Genomic DNA, 17,818 nt, shown 5'->3' on the forward strand with positions numbered 1-17,818 from the left:
ACCACTCACTCCACTGGAACTACAACCACCTTACCTTCTCTGTCCGACTCTTCGAATCCTCTTTCTCTCGCTTCCTCACACTGGTAATAAACTCGATAAACATGCTTTCCCGATCCTTCATCTTTTCAATAGCTTTGAATCTGGAGTCTTTGCCATATTTGGCAGCAAAGTCACTGAATGTGGATCTAGAAAACAAAAGTTGGGAAGTATTTGCAATTCGGAAACTAAGAGATTTGGAATGGGTATAATTACACCAGAGAAGGGACCTTGGCGCCGTGAGGCAGCAGGGCTAACCCACTGCGCCACCGTGCTGCCCCCGAATCTGCACATCTTTGGACTGTGGGAGGAAACCACAGCACCCGAAGGAAACACACAGGCACAGGAAGAACGTGCAAACTCCAGTCACTCAAGGCCGGAATCAAATCCAGGTCCCTGGCACTATGAGACAGCACTGCTAACCACTGTGCCAGTGCGCCTCCCTCTGGGGCAGTGAATTCTCACAATGTTGGTTTTCCTGACTTCGCATTCAGTCAGCATAGATCTACTTCAAAGATTATGCTGCCTTATGTTTGATAACAATCCTGTGAAGTACCATGAGATGCTTTTCTACACTAAAGGTGCTGTATAAATGCAAGTTGTTGCTGTTGCACTACAACAGAGCTATTCTATTTTCTCAGCTGGCACAATAGTTCACACTTTAATCAGTAAGGGAATCAAGAATTATGGGGATATGGTGGAAAAGTGGAGATGAGAATTATCACATCATTGTCATGATCTCATGGAATGGTGGAACAGACCTGATGGGCAGTATGGCCTACCTCTGTTCCTAAACCTTATGGTAATGTCCTCCACATTATATTTTGCAATTTTACTGACCCTGTTTGAAGTGTGTGAAAGCGACACGGTCTGCAAGAGGTTGATCTGGCCCCTCTTATTAAACTTCTAAAAAATATATTATACTATTAGTATTAAACTCATGGTTGGGATTACTGCTCCACAGGAGCCAGTTGCCCTCAGGGCTTCACCCATGCTGCCATCCTTGGCTTGGAAGTCGAGATGGAAAGATGGACTTGCAGTCTCCATCCACACAAGCCTATTCTGTTGAAGAGCCAACTGAAGATAGTGTGATCAAAATGAAAACCCTCGCTGATATTCATCCGCCTCAGTACTGAGGTCAACTGGAGTTAACAGAATTGGTTCCTTAGATATAATTGCTTACCTCAAGATAAACTGGGAGGTGGAACCTCGGATCTTTGGTTTTGAGGGAGGGAGGGGGGGGGGGGGGGGGGGGGGGGCTGGGTGGCCGTCTCCCACAATATCGTCTGGGACTCTCAACATCTATTAAGCCCACTAGTCCCAATTCTCCAAGGCACAGCCATCAGTCTCACATGCTTCACGCAATTTAGGAACACCAATTCTTGAGATTATATTATGCTAATCCTTTTAGAGGCATCAATCTCAATTGAGTTAAATCCAACTTAATCTTTACATTTTAATTATGTCCCATTTTATTGATGAAAAGATGAGTCATCCAGGACCATTATAACTCAGAACACTTCATCAATTTTATAATACGCCTTGAAATGTGAAGAAAGCTTAAGATATCCTCCGTGGAATGCTATTATCTACCAAAAGGTTATAGGACATAACAGAATCAGAAAACTTGTAAATGAAGGGCTTTGGCATCCACTAATGCAAATTAATTTCATTTCTTACAGGCATTTTATGATGTACTGAACACCAGTATAAACTCAAGTTAAACGGGAAAGGAAATTTTGGGGCAATAACTTTTTGTTCAAAGTCTTCCATCCATCTATGATAACCTTTGATAGAAAGGTGTAGAAAATATCTACTTTCTCATCTGATGGCCAGTTTGTGGTACCGTCATCCCAAAACTGCTCCGCTGGCATTAGTGCCAGCCTGCAGCATTTTATGGGAAGAATTTAAATCAAAAGCAGGCAGAACCCAAGTATGGGAACTGTTCCAGAGTCACCTAACTATAGAAAGTGAGCGGACAGCAGTATCCAGCTTGAGGAAGCCATTCACAGGGGAAGCTATCCCCACTCACAAGTACCACCAAATCAACTCTGGGAAGGACTCAAAATGGCTGGCTTGCAAATGGCACTAAATTCAACATTATCCGAGACGTACACCAAGAGTTAATCTGATGAAGGGACACAGCTAATCTAATTCAGCAAACATCCGAGTGACAGAGGTGCCAACTTGGTACACAAAATGGTGGTAAAAGTTTGGTTCAATGCAACTGTAGTAGGTAGATTTTAAAAAGCACCTCGGTTAAGTACGGCGAACTCCAATCCCCAAAAGAGGACAAAACAAGAGTGCTTAAAAAGTAAACTGTAAATTCTCACAGTGGCATGTCCTTCAGGGTCCTTAAAATTCCACAGGAGTGATCTGACAAAATATCTCTGAAAATGAATTTTATGTGACACCTCACACACATCACTGTAAAAAAGGCAAGGAGACACAGGAGCTTCAAAGACTGCATTGAAACGGAATCCAGTAATACCTACCTGGGAGATAACTTTGCATCCTCCAGTAATTTTTTGAAGTCCTCTTTTGATTGTTGCAGCTTGTTTTTCTTTTCCTTTCGCTCTTCTTCAGCTCTAGTTTTTACATACTGGTCAAAAACCTGTAAGGGCCAAGGTTCCGAGCAAATTAAAAACAGGAAGAAAACAGATTTATTTCACCCGTCACCCACAACACTGACCATGCACCAACCTAGTACCAAGGCTTCTGTCAATCAGGCTACATGAACACTTTTTTCCAGTTTAAATGGAGGCGATTAGGGAATCGATACCTTCAGAATAACCCAAAATTGTACATCGATAGTTCGGAGGCTTAACCAGTATATTTACATAAGCATAGAATGAGATGGATACTCTGAAACTAGATCATCTTTCTACAAATAATTGCTAATTTTCTAAAGTAGTGCAAGCACTTGGAAATTGAAAATTTCCATTGTTGGAAGCTAGCATTATCAAATTCAACTTGCATTTATATGATGCTTTCAATGTAGCAAAATGTCCCAATGGACTTCACATGGTATAATTTACCAAGTTCCACAAGGAGATATTAAGTCAGGAGACCAAAACCAGAGTTTTTGGACTTTCGCTGGCGATAAGAAGAAAGCATGCCGCACATGAGGCAGCTCCCACCTGGATACTTTGTTTACCTTTTTTGCCCGGTTTTTGAAGGGTATTGGGGTGATAATTCAAATAATTTAATGGGATAAGGGTTCCCATATCGTGGAAATGCCAAAGAAATCAAGGTCAAAGAAGCCAGCAAGCAAAGAATCATTGTCCAATTCAGAAACCTCTCGAGGGGGATCTCCGGTGACGACATTTAGAGAGCAGTCGCAAACGAGGGGGCTCCCGTCAGAGAACTCTCAGAGGAGATTTGGGTGGAATTTAGTCAGTTTGATGGGTTAAGAATCCCATGGCAAAGGAATTCCCAATAAATACATAACTAGGCAGCAAGAACAAAGGAATCGTTGTCCGACTCAAGAGGCTTCAAGAGCTGTGTTTGTTAAGAAAATGGCGGAGGCTGCTGCAGCACAATGGCCACTCCACTAACCACCAAGATGCTTGCAGGCATCCTGGCAAGGGACCGAGGAAACAACAGTGGAAGGTCTCAGAGGACCACGTGAGAGCAGTTGAGTGGGCGATGCCACTACTCACGTGGCCTGAGCAAAAACGGATGAAGTGGTAAAAGTGCAGGGTGCAGAGCTAAAGGAGGTGGAGGTGGCTCTTTAAAGGCAAAGTGACCAGATCACATCCCTGAAAGGGGAGATGTTGCGATGGCTGGTGACAACAAAATATTAAGGGCCAAGATGGACGATTTGGAAAATTGCTCCAGAAGGCAGAACTTGAGGGTTGTTGGGTTGCCAGGCAGCTTGGAGGGTCGCATCCAACAAAGTTTATGTCACAGTTGTTTTGGAAGATGGTGGGGGAGGGGGAAATGACATCCCCTCCCGAGCTGGATCGGGCCCACAGGTCGTTGAGGCAGAAGCCCCTGGTGAGCCACCACAAGTGATCATTGTGTGCTTTCAATTCTTAAAGGAAAGAGTTCTGCGGTGGGCAAATGATCCAGATGGAAGGGTCGCCTTGTGCGGATCTATCAGGATGTTGGAGAAAAGCTGGCCATGAGACATGCAGTCTTCAACAAGACCAAGATGTATAGGAACAACGTTCAATTTGGTGTGGTTTATCCTGTGCACCTCCAAGTGACTTTTTAAAAAATATATTTTTTTTATTCTCCTTTTTCACATTTTCTCCCAAATTTACACCCAACAATAAACAATAATCAGTAACGAATGTAATGTCAATCCCCATATCAATAACAACAATCCCATCCTCCCACCAAAACCCCAAACATTAGCCCACATGTTAACATAAACAGATGACAAAGAGTCAGAAATCCCCCATAGTCACCATTAACACATACAGTCCCCCTCCCCCCAACCCTCCCAGCCCCCAACCCCCACAATGTTCGATGTGATCCAATTCTCGAAAGTGCATAATGAATAATGCCCATGAATTGTAGAATCCCTCCATCCTTCCCCTCAGTTCAAATTTGATCTTTTCAAGCGTCAAGAATTCCAGAAGGAACCGCCGCCACGCCACGGCACAGGGTGTAGAGGTTGATCTCCACCCTAACAGGATCCGCCTTCGGGTGATCAACGAGGTGAAGGCTACAACATCAGCCTCCACATCCGTTTCCAACCCTGGCTGGTCCGACACCCTGATTATGACCTCCCAAGGGGCCAGGTCCAGTTTCACGTGCATCACTTTGGAGATTACCCTAAACACCTTTTTCCAGTAATCCTCCAGCTTTGGTCAGGACCAAAACACATGAACGTGGTTTGCGGGGCCTCCCCCGCAACCTTCACACACATCTTCTACCCCCTCAAACAGCCGGCTCATCCTCGACCTCCAAGTGACTTATGAATTGAAAGATTCGAGGCTCCGTAGGCGGCAGAGGCGTTTGTGCAGAAGCATGGACTGGGATTGATGTAACTGTGGTCTATATTGGTTGGGAGATGCGCCTGTATGGGATGGGAGTGTGATTTTTGGGAATTGGTGGGGTGTTCTTTGGGCGTTTTGGATTTTTACTGTGGGATGGGTGTTGTTCTTGTTTCTTTCATTTTCCTGGAACGATTAAAGTTGGATTTGGGTGGGGGGCTGGTTACCATTGTGGTTTGGTTTTTTTTGTTATGTTTATTACTCTGTGTGGGGGTGGTCCTGCTAATTATATAGTTAGTTAACTGTAGCAGAGGGATGGGAGTATTTGCATGAGCTTAAAACTTTTGTTGCTGTTTTGGTTGGGGTTTGGCAGGGGGGGGGTGGCGGTAGTTTTCTGACACCGGATACAAACATTTCTTCATTCTGGTTTGATGTGGGGTTTGGCGGCTATCTTGGGTAGGCCCTTGGAGTAGTTTCTGGACTGCCCTACAGAGTGGGAACGTCTGACTCTGGATCACGGGGGCGGGGGGGGACCAGCTTCTATTCGGCTGGTCTTTATGGAGATGGGGGGGCAGACCAGTGGAGATTTGTCCGTCCAAATGAGAAAGATTTTCCTCTTTTCTTAGGTCCTTCAGGTCTACTCTCGTACTCTTGGATCAACTTTTTTGTGCCGGGTAGAACTCTGCTTCCTCACCACTCACCAGGTACGTGGTACATACTCGTGCAACTCGGCCAACGTTGTCTACCTCATATGTTGCAGGAAAGGATGTCCCAAAGTGTGGTACATTGGCGAGATCATGCAGACCCTGCGACAACGGATGAATGGACATCGCACGACAACTGCCAGGCAGGAATGTTCCATTCCAGTCGGGGAACATTTCAGCAGTCAAGGGCATTCAGCCTCTGATCTTTGGGTAAGCGTTCTCCAAGGCAGTCTTCAGGACACGTGTCAATGCAGAATCGCCGAGCAGAAACTTATAGCCAAGTTCCGCCCACGAGTATGGCCTCAACCGCGACCTTGGATTCATGATGCATTACATTCAACCCCACCATCTGAGCTGGGAAGTTTTAGAACTGTATCAACTTTGGTTAGGCTACAGTTCTGTTCGGAAAGATGAGATTTCACGAGAGAGTATACAAAGATTTATGAGAATTTGCCTGGACTGGAGAATTTTAGTTACAAGCAAAGGTTGGGGAGGCAAGGCTTGTTTTCTTTGCAATAGAGGAGGTTGAGGGTAGACCTAACTGAATTACACAAAGTTCTGAGGGACCTAGATAGTAAGTAGGAAGACACTATTCCCCACTGTTGATGGGTTCAGAACCTGAGGACATAGATTTAGGGTAAATGAGAACAGTCCAAAGATGTGCGGGTTAGGTGGATTGGCCATGCTAAATTGCCTGCAGTGTCCTAATAAAAAGTAGGGTTGGGGGTGGGGGTTGTTGGGTTACGGGTATAGGGTGGATACGTGGGTTTGAGTAGGGTGATCATGGCTCGGCACAACATTGAGGGCCGAAGGGCCTGTTCTGTGCTGTACTGTTCTATGTTCTAGGTTTAAGAGGAAATGTTTTCACCCAGAGGATGGTGGGAATTGGGAACTCAATGGGCCGAAGCCTCCTTCCCTGCTGTGAATGTCTGACTTCACCTGGGGCACTTAGACATGCAGAGATGGCAAACTTGCATCTGGTCAGAATTTGAAACCCTGATCCCACAGTTGAAAGCCTGTTTGTTAAAAGATATTCTTAAACAAAGCAGAGTTTTTGAATTACAAAAGCATCTACATAGTTCAATCCCATACCATAGATCCATATTTATTAAACAACTGTCCTAATCAAAAGGAACAGCTGCTGATATGTGCTCACAGTGCCTGAAGATACTTGGGCTGACTATAGTGTGATAATGACCATGTACCAAACCCGAACAGTTTTTAAAAAAAAAGTGACATCAGAGCAGTACACCATATGTGAAGTCGAAGGATAACCAGGGCAGTTTTGATCTGGCAAAATGTTATAGAAGTAGATTTTCATCATCAATGCATCATCACATGAAGATCATTATTACTACCAGATTCTAATCTATCTTATTTGTACCAAAGTTAGGCAATTATATATGCTTTCCTGACATTTTGTGGGCATGTGGTACAATGCGCAGCATTATCTACTTAACCTATTCCTGATAATATATGGCAGCTCATGCTGCAATCTGAAATCAGCAACAATCTTTGCGTGACTCAATTATACTAATGAATATCTGAACGATTATTTCCAAATTCAGCTGTTAATCCATGGATGCAGACAATCTTTCATGTCGGCTACTGACTAGCATGCAGTGCTTGGAAAAGGTGGGAATCAGGAATGGCAGCAATGAGAAGGATTGGGAAGCATGCTTCCAAGCACATTGTTAATAAATTGAAGTTCATACTTGCGCAAGTCTTCCTGGAGCTGAATCTGGTTCACTACTGAACTTGTGTCTGGACAATCAATAGTGACAATTAAAACCAAGATCAGAAGGGAGACTGATCTATTTGCCATTATACCCTTCATATCTGCCACAGCCTATACTTTGAACATTTAATATTCCAAAGAAAAATATAAACCCGAGTGCATAATTTTGCTTATCTACTCAGTGTCAATGTTTCATGTAGGCTGTGAAGCAACCCTAAAGTCTCAATCTGCACACAAGACCTCCATGTTGCCACACAAAATAACTTAAGAGGCACATACTTAAATAAATCACCACTGGTTCCAAAAATAGAATGTATGTTGCTCCATGTCCTTGGCACCCCACTGCTAATAGTTGCACAGTGACATTTAAGGAATATAACTGCAAACTTTCTTGTCTTTCGGTGGCCCCAGTCAAGGTATCAGTGGGTTGCCAGTACTTGTGGAACTGAACTGCAGCAAGATTTAGCCCTTTAATAAAATAGTGAGAAAGGAATTCTTTACAAAAACTATTAACGTGTTGCTAATCGGATACTGACTCCAGTTTTGTGCAGTTCATTCCCTCCCATCCCTAATAGTGCAGACGATTGTCCCGCTGTTACCTGTTTTCTTTCCTTTGGATTCAGAAGGAGATATCTGGGATCAAAAACAATCTTGTGGAGTTCCTTCTCCCATGTAGAGAATGCAGAGACCTAAAAGAACAGAGAGAGAAACAAAAAGCAGCTGAGCTGAATTCATCCAAAAGGTTTAAGCATTGGAGATCAGCAGAGAGGAAGTTATCTGCACATGGAACTGAACTGTGAATATGAATACAAATCTTGGCCCCTCTGCACTTCTACTGACGTATAAAATCCATGGTTAAAAGAAAAGTTCCTTTAATTGCCAAGATTAATAAAGTGAAGCACCCTCCAGGTGAAACACCAAACATCATGTTCGAAGTTTAATTCTGGTCTCAGTTGATTTATGTGAGAATGGCAACCAAACCATTTCCATTACCCATGGCGACCTCGGAGCACGAGTGAAAATAGGAAAAGAAGTGGTTTGTGCTGTCCATCCTGTGATTACCGTTGAAAGGTATAAAGTGAAGGTTAGCAGAGAACAGGATTGGGAGTCCCAGTGATGCTCTCAACAGTTAAATAGCCTGTCAACACTCACTGTTAAGGCTCATGTCAATTAGATGCCAGAGGGTTGCCAGTGCCTTTGAGTCTGTACCTTAACTAATATTCAAGGCCTTCAGAGAAGGAAAGGAAGTTTGGACAGATTCCTTGGAACGATCAAATCAAATTCATTATCTCGACAATTTCACCTTAAGTGACTACAGCTAGAAAAGACAAGCAACAGTGGGATGCTGGCAATTTCCCCACTAATTGGCCTCGAATTCCACTAACAATTATGATATCAGTCAACTAGTTTCTCATTAAAAGATCTACCACCGGGTGACATTTAAAATGACCACAGCGGGAGCTCCCATGGAGGCAAAGCCTTGAAGTTTAATCTTTTGATCACAAGTTCTGTTAGCTCTTTTTATGCTACGGTGCATAAATTAAGAGAAATCCTTTGGGCAAGGAAGTACCTGAAGTTCAAGTCATACAACAAAACCTTGCAAGCACAAGATGTTGGGCAAGATCCTGGGAGAAAGAAATGAAATTAGAGGAATGCCCCATGAAATGTATAACTCAGGAAACTGGGGTAAATTAACCTGTCCTACACTTGGGATACTGTCATCCATTAAAAAAGCACAACATGACTTGTTTAAAAATGCTACATTATATAATGAGCACTCTTATGTGGTACTCTTAATCCACTATAGAATGTTACGCCACCACAAATAGCCTTGTGTCGCACCAAGTAAGAGTCCAGGCTTTAGTCAGTTTGGGCCTCACAAACACACAGCAGTTGGGGCCGCATGCAAAGTTTTTCTATCTCAAGTTGCTGATACCAACAGATCTTGGGTGTTCATTTAAGATTCATCTGCAAGGAGACAACAGCATTTTAAAAAGACCCATGCCAAACTTCCATGATCAGAAATTTCAAACGGGTTAAAAAGAAAAGAAGCAAGCATAATCAAGGTTTTATTGCATGGGTTTCAAAGGGTGTCTTGTCACAGGGCTGCATTTGGTTTTCAGACCATAGGTTCAACACAACTGCATTAATTCCAGGTTCAGTTTGTTAGTACACCCGGAGCTAATGCACGGTCAATCCCAGCCCATTTGACATGGAGCACAACCCAAGTGGATTAACCAACAATTCTTGAAAATTACCCAAGTCCTTGCCCCTTGGTCAACACCAGATTTGTAAGTTTAAACATAATTACTGTTTATTTATAACAATAACTATAATGAAATCTGCTGCAAATATAACTGGCTAACTATCATCTAATTCTCCGCTCCACACACCCACTCCGGACAAACAAATACAGAGGGGAAGAAAGGGGTAAAGGAAAGAGTCTTTTGTTTCAAATTGGCGGCACGGGGGCACAGTGGTTAGCATTGCTGCCTCACAGCGCCAGGGACCCGGGTTCGATTCCGACATCAGGTAACTGTCACTGTGGAGTTTGCACATTCTCCCCATATCTGCGTGGGCTTCCTCCGGGTGCTGCCGTTTCCTCCCACAGTCCAAAGATGTGCCGGTTAGGTGGATTGGCCATGCTAAATTGCCCCTTAGAGTGGGGTTGCAGGATTCGGACAGAGGATTGGGCCTGGGTGGTGTGGTCATTCGAAGGGTCAGTGCCGACTCGATGGGCCGAATGACCTCCTTCAGCACAGTCGGGATTCTATGATGGCTTCTGGCACCATACCCCTCTTCAAACTTTGCTTTTGGTTCGAGGCTTTTACTGTAGATTCATTCAGGCCTCAGTAGTTTCAGGAATACAGCACTCACTGCCTTTCTGGAGACAACACGGAGGAGAGAGTTCTTGTTCCTGTGTTTTAAAGTGTCAAGCTGAAGCTCATTGGGACTCTAAAAATCATTCCATTGGGACAAGATCCAATCACCACCTGCTACCGGCAGAGCACCCCCTTTTGGGCCAATTCATTGGACCCCAGCCAATCAAATGGAGTCACAGCCCATCTCTCTCTCTGGTGCCGAAAATTCTGATGCTCCTTTTCAAACTAGCTGGGAGTTTTCTCTTGTAACTTCTGAATTCCTCATTCTCTCTGCTGCTTGACTAAAAAATACATGTCCATTCTAATCACCCATGGATCAAAAATAATAACAGCAAAATAAAAGGAGAAATAAGGGAATAAACAGGAAGGACCCTTACGAGTTCCATGCTGTGCATTCATCTCACATGGGGCCAACATTTGGATTGTGGAAATTGGTTTCAGCACCCATTGGTTTAGGAGTGAAATTAACTGCCTGGAGTCCTCTCCCCATTGTGATTCCGAGTCTCCCCATTGTGATTCCCAGTCTCCCCATTGTGATTCCCAGTCTCCCCATTGTGATTCCCAGTCTCCCCATTGTGATTCCCAGTCTCCCCATTGTGATTCCCAGTCTCCCCATTGTGATTCCCAGTCTCTTCATTGTGGTTTCCAATCTCCTCATTGTACATAGAGCACATAGAACAGAAAGTGCAGAAGATTGCCATTCGGTCCATCGGGTCTGCACCGACCCACCTAAGCCCTCACTTCCATAGAATTTCATAGAATTTACAGTGCAGAAGGAGGCCATTCAGCCCATCGAGTCTGCACCGGCTCTTGGAAAGAGCACCCTACCCAAGGTGAACACCTCCACCCTATCCCCATAACCCAGTAACCCCACCCAACACTAAGGGCAATTTTGGACACTAAGGGCAATTTAGCACGGCCAATCCACCTAACCTGCACATCTTTGGACTGTGGGAAGAAACCAGAGCACCCGGAGGAAACCCACGCACACATGGGGAGGATGTGCAGACTCCGCACAGACAGTGACCCAAGCTGGAATCAGCTTATCCCTGTATCCTCACCCTATCCCCGTAACCTAATAACCCCTCCCAACCTTTTTGGTCACTCAGGGCAATTTAGCATGGCCAATCCACCTAACAGCACGTCTTTGGGATGTGGGGGGAAACCGGAGCACTCAGAGGAAACCCACGCAGACACGGGGAGAGCGTGCAGACTCCACACAGACAGTGACCCAGCAGGGAATTGAACCTGGGACCCTGGCGCTGTGGAGCCACAGTGCTATCCACTTGTGCTACCGTGCTGCCCCAATTCCCAGTCTCCCCATTGTGCTTCCCAGTCTCCCCATTGTGCTTCCCAGTCTCCCCATTGTGCTTCCCAGTCTCCCCATTGTGCTTCCCAGTCTCCCCATTGTGCTTCCCAGTCTCCCTTTGTGCTTCCCAGTCTCCCTTTGTGCTTCCCAGTCTCCCCTTGTGCTTCCCAGTCTCCCCATTGTGATTCCCAGTCTCCCCATTGTGATTCCCAGTCTCCCCATTGTGATTCCCACTGTCAATCACTGGTGTTGGGTCAAGGATAAGGATCAACTAAGGTGTCTTAAGTAGGCTATTAACACAGATTCTGTTGGCTCACTGGTCAATAAACGAGGTGAGGTATTGAAAGTCTTGCCACCAATGTGATCTTAATGCAACCATATGGATATTGAGGAAGGAAGAGAGAGATTGGTGTAAAAATATAAATTACCTACCTGGCAGGATCGTCATCTTTCTTCAAATGACAACACCCTCCACAGTATAGGATAATAGCTTATCTGATTAGGGAAACCACATGCTGAGTATTGCCACGAAAGTATCATCATGATATTCCAGATGGATGGTGAAACATACAATCTTTCTTTTCACTTGTATAAAGTTTTAAGATCAGCACCGCATTACCCATATATTTTGACATGAAGCTAAGCTGAAGGTATTCGCACAACACTGACTATCCCAAACCTTTTTCCCCGCAAAACCTGTAGGAATGGATGGATTGGATTCTGGTGAGGGCTCAATGTTTGAAGACAAGATATTATTTCTCAATGTCCAGGCACTAAAGGATGTAAACAAATGACATTTACATAGTGCCTCCTAGTGTTATAAAAAATACCTCAAGGCACTTCAGAGGAAGCAAGCTATTAACACGGATAGAGGATTGGTTAGCCAACAGGAAACAGTAGGCATAAATGGGTCATTTTCAGGTTGGCAGGTTATAACTTGGTGTTGGGGTCTTAACTATTTACAATTTATATCGAAGACTTGGATGAAGGAACCAAATATATGGTTAGCAAGGTAAAGTAAGTGGGGGAGAAAGATTGGCGGAGAAGTTGGGAAAATGTGAACTTGTGCATTTTGGCAGGAGGAACAGAACAGCAGTATACTATTTAAATGGTGAGAGATTGTAGAACCGTGGTACAGAGGGAACTGAGCGTCCTGGTACATGAATCACAGAAAGTTAATATGCAGGAACAGCAAGTGATTAGGAAGGCAAATGGAACATTCAGGTTTACTGCAAGAGGAATGGAATATCCAAGTAGGAAAGTTTTACTATAGCTATACAGGGGCCTTGGTGAGCCACATCTGGAGTACTGTGAACAGTTCTGTTCTCCTTATTTGAAAAATAATATCACTGCATTGGAAGCAGTTTGGGGAATGTTCACAAACTCATTGCTGGAATGAAGGGCTGAATTTACAAAGAAAGGTTGAGCCGATATCCATCGGCAATCAGAAGAATGACAGGCGATTGCAGTGAAACATACAAGACCCTGAGGGCACTTATCGTGTACAGCAGATATTTCCTCTTATAGGACAGACTCAAACTCAGGTACTCATAGAGAAAGCGCTCCTGGAGATGAGGGAAGAATTTTTTTCCCCCTCAGAGGGTTGTTAGTGGAATTGCTTTCCCCAGAAAGAAGTGGAGGCTGGGTCTTTGAATTTATTCCAGACAGGAGTGGAGGGTGGGGCTAGGGGTGGCAGGAAGGTCGGCTACGATCTTAACAAGTGGTGGTGAAGGCTTGTTTTATGTATCTATAAATGAATGACAAAAATCACACTAATCTGCCAAAAACTTCACTTGAGTGTCTTATGAAAACATGGGAGGACGGTTCCATGTAGTTCTTTGTATATGTTAACACATTGGACCCAATTAACATACACAGCAGGAGGTCTGGAACAGTTCCATTGACTCTTACATAATCCGTTATGATGCCTGCAGGATTTATGTTCTATCTCGCCACCCATTTGGCTCGCAGTGTTGTCACCCACCTGCATGGAGTCATTTCACCACGAGATCCAAATGGCTTACAACTGCTATGAGAGCCACCAAAGCCACCTTAGGGTTTTGCAAGCATCTGAATGCAGGAATCAACATTTTTGTTCCAATTTGTATGTCAGCGCAAATAAGGATAATTTTCTGATCTGAATGGAACTGGCAAGTGACTTCTGTTAAGAGTCCTGGGTGATTAGGGGATATAGCCCACGTATTCTGCACCATCACATCTGGCAATTTGGTGTTGAGAGGATGCAAAGCAAAATAAGTTCTCCTAGTCACTGTCTAATTATGACAGACACTAGCCCACAATAACCTTAACCAGCAATCTCACTCAGATACTGGGAGAAGAAAAAAAGCCAGGAGAGAGCATTCCCAGTGGCTTGGTTAATACACATTATTGCGAGTCAGTGGAAAGCACTTTACTCTGAATCTATCAGAGGCTGATGTTTATACAATGAATGCATGCACTACTGCACACCCGAGATGGGATAGCACTCCCTCCTCACACACCATTCTACCTCAGTAGAATCAGCACAAACATCATTCCACCCCTCGACCACGTCCCCATTCCCCCCATTCCACAAGCAAAAATGTAGCAAGACAGCAAATAAATTCTGAAATTATTTCTAAATTCAGTTTGAACACTCCAAACTTGCATAATATTCTTTCAATAGGAACAAGATTTATGCAACTTGCGGAGCAACAGTCTTGCACAAGAAAAGACGGCCAACACAAGTCCTTACCCCTCTCTCGAGCAGCATATCTCGGAACTGTTTCATGCGAGACTCCAGTGGAACTATAGCCCTTTCGCGGGCCGCTTTGATCTCAGCTTCCATAGCTGCCTCCTTCTCACATTCTGGATCTTTAAGATCATCCTTCCTGTAATAGTTTTAAATTTTAAAAAAAAGTAGCAATTTCAAAACCTAAGAGGACAAAACATTCTTTCTGTTTCCGCTTATAATGGTTCAATAGTTATAAAACATTGAAATCCACAAGGCCAAGGGCGGCACGGTGGCACAGTGGCAAGCACTGCTGCATCACGCCGCTGAGGACCCAAGTTCGATCCCAGCCCCGGGTCACTGTCAGCGTGGATTTTTGCACATTCTCACCATGTCTGTGTGGGTCGCAACCCCACAACCCAAAGATGTGCAGAGTAGGTGGATTGACCATGTTAAATTGCCCCTTAATTGGAAAAAAAAAACAAATTGGGTACTCTAAATTTAACAAAAAAAAGAAGAAATCCACAGGGCCAAGGAAACCCACTTGTAGGCCACACAGCATCGATGCATGAGGAATGGTCACTTGGTGAGATGCTGCAGAGCAGCTGGCATTCAAGAGCTGAACCTTAGCCTGTGTTAGTGCTTTCAGGAAGGGAACAGGAATATTGTAACATTATTTTAGTTACATTTAAACAATAAATTGCTTTTAACACACTGCATTCTAGCCATGTGAATAAAATGAGAAACAGGAGACAGCTCTTTGTAGATTTCGTACATAACGCAGATTGATCTGGTTCCACACTACTCACTTTCGCTTCTTTGCTTTAATTGGTTCATCATCATATTCATCTTCTAGGGGTTCAGTCTCCTCTTTCACTGAATAAAAAAGTGAAATACTTCAAATTAGAAAAAGACCAATTTGTTTGTCCCATTTACACAATAGTTTGATCGGTTTAAAATTAAATCTAGTTAGATTTCAAGTATGAAGTCCTTGGGTAAAACAATTCATGCTAAACTATAAATAAATTTGTAGCTTTAACTAGCTTTGAAAGTGCTTTGAGAACATAAGAACTAGGAGCAGGAGTAGGCCATCTGGCCCCTCGAGCCTGCTCCGCCATTCAATGAGATCATGGCTGATCTTTTGTGGACTCAGCTCCACTTTCCGGCCCGAACACCATAACCCTTAATCCCTTTATTCTTCAAAAACTATCTATCTTTACCTTAAAAACATTTAATGAAGGAGCCTCAACTGCTTCACTGGGCAAGGAATTCCATAGATTCACAACCCTTTGAGTGAAGAAGTTCCTCCTAAATTCAGTCCTAAATCTACTTCCCCTTATTTTGAGGCTATGTCCCCTAGTTCTGCTTTCACCCGCCAGTTGAAACAACCTGCCCGCATCTATCCTATCTATTCCCTTCATAATTTTAAATGTTTCTATAAGATCCCCCCTCATCCTTCTAAATTCCAACGAGTACAGTCCCAGTCTACTCAACCTCTCCTCGTAATCCAACCCCTTTAGCTCTGGGATTAACCTAGTGAATCTCCTCTGCACACCCTCCAGTGCCAGTACGTCCTTTCTCAAGTAAGGTGACCAAAACTGAACAACATACTCCAGGTGTGGCCTCACGAACACCTTATACAATTGCAACATAACCTCCCTAGTCTTAAACTCCATCCCTCTAGCAATGAAGGACAAAATTCCATTTGCCTTCTTAATCACCTGTTGCACCTGTAAACCAACTTTCTGTGACTCATGCACTAGCACACCCAGGTCTCTCTGCACAGCGGCATGCTTTAATATTTTATCGTTGAAATAATAATCCCGTTTGTTGTTATTCCTACCCAAAATGGATAACCTCACATTTGTCAACATTGTATTCCATCAGCCAGACCATAGCCCATTCACTTAACCTATCCAAATCCCTCTGCAGACTTCCAGTATCCTCTGCACTTTTCGCTTTACCACTCATCTTAGTGTCATCTGCAAACTTGGGACACATTGCCTTTGGTCCCCAAATCATCTATGTAAATTGTGAACAATTGTGGGCCCAACACGGATCCCTGAGGGACACCACTAGCTACTGATTGCCAACCAGAGAAACACCCATTAATCCCCACTCTTTCTTTCTATTAATTAACCAATCCTCTATCCATGTTACTACTTTACCCTTAATGCCATGCATCTTTATCCTATGCAGCAACCTTTTGGGTGGCACCTTGTCAAAGGTTTTCTGGAAATCCAGATATACCACATCCATTGGCTCCCCGTTATCTACTGCACTGGTAATGTCCTCAAAAAATTCCACTAAATTAGTTAGGCACGACCTGCCCTTTATGAACCCATGCTGCGTCTGCCCAATGGGACAATTTCTATCCAGATGCCTCGCTATTTCTTCCTTGATGATAGATTCCAGCATCTTCCCTACTACCGAAGTTAAGCTCACTGGCCTATAATTTCCTGCCCTCTGCCTACCTCCTTTTTTAAACAGTGTTGTCACGTTTGCTAATTTCCAATCTACCGGGACCACCCCAGAGTCTAGTGAATTTTGGTAAATCATCATTAGTGCATCTGCAATTTCCCTGGCCATCTCTTTTAGCACTCTGGGATGCATTCCATCAGGGCCAGGAGACTTGTCTACCTTTAGCCCCATTAGCTTGCCCATCACTACCTCCTTAGTGATAACAATCCTCTCAAGGTCCTCACCTGTCATAGCCTCATTTCTATCAGTCGCTGGCATGTTATTTGTGTCTTCCACTGTGAAGACCGACCCAAAAAAACCTGTTCAGTTCCTCATCTCCCATTATTAAAACTCCCTTCTCATCCTCTAAAGGACCAATATTTACCTTAGCCACTCTTTAAAAACTTTTAAAGAGTGTAAAAACTTTTACTGTCTGTTTTTATATTCTGAGCAAGTTTACTCTCATACTCTATCTTACTCTTCTTTATAGCTTTTTTAGTAGCTTTCTGTTGCCCCCTAAAGATTTCCCAGTCCTCTAGCCTCCCACCAATCTTTGCCACTTTATATGCTTTTTCCTTCAATTTGATACTCTCCCTTATTTCCTTAGATATCCACGTCGATTTTCCCTCTTCCTACCGTCCTTCCTTTTTGTTGGTATAAACCTTTGCTGAGCACTGTGAAAAATTGCTTGGAAGGTTCTCCACTGTTCCTCAACTGTTCCACCATAAAGTCTTTGCTCCCAGTCTACCGTAGCTAGTTCTCCTCTCATCCCATTGTAATCTTCTTTGTTTAAACACAAAACACTAGTATTTGATTTTACTTTCTCACCCTCCATCTGTATTTTAAATTCCACCATATTGTGATCGCTCCTTCCGAGAGGATCCCTAACTATGAGATCATGAATCAATCCTGTCTCATTACACAGGACAAGATCTAGGACCGCTTGTTCCCTCGTAGGTTCCATTACATACTGTTCTAGGAAACTATCGCGGATACATTCTATAAACTCCTCCTCAAGGTTGCCTTGACCGAC

At 43.8% G+C, this 17,818-nt stretch overlaps 1 protein-coding gene across 11 annotated transcripts in view; it reads right to left on the reverse strand.

Moving 5' to 3' along the window:
- LOC119965047 (transcription elongation regulator 1-like) overlaps window positions 1–17,818 on the reverse strand; it is a 130,321-nt gene that overhangs the window by 18,831 nt on the left and 93,672 nt on the right. For all 11 annotated transcript variants that reach the window (XM_038795277.1, XM_038795271.1, XM_038795270.1 and 8 more), the window contains 5 exons: window positions 15,135–15,201; window positions 14,350–14,485; window positions 8,024–8,113; window positions 2,532–2,650; window positions 35–185 (listed from right to left, as the gene is read on the reverse strand). In XM_038795277.1, coding sequence (XP_038651205.1) covers window positions 35–185; window positions 2,532–2,650; window positions 8,024–8,113; window positions 14,350–14,485; window positions 15,135–15,201 — 563 coding nt within the window. The remainder of the gene's footprint in view (window positions 1–34; window positions 186–2,531; window positions 2,651–8,023; window positions 8,114–14,349; window positions 14,486–15,134; window positions 15,202–17,818) is intronic.

The sequence above is a fragment of the Scyliorhinus canicula genome, chromosome 4, assembly GCF_902713615.1.
Source record: "Scyliorhinus canicula chromosome 4, sScyCan1.1, whole genome shotgun sequence".
In the NCBI taxonomy this organism is placed as follows: Eukaryota; Metazoa; Chordata; class Chondrichthyes; order Carcharhiniformes; family Scyliorhinidae; genus Scyliorhinus; species Scyliorhinus canicula.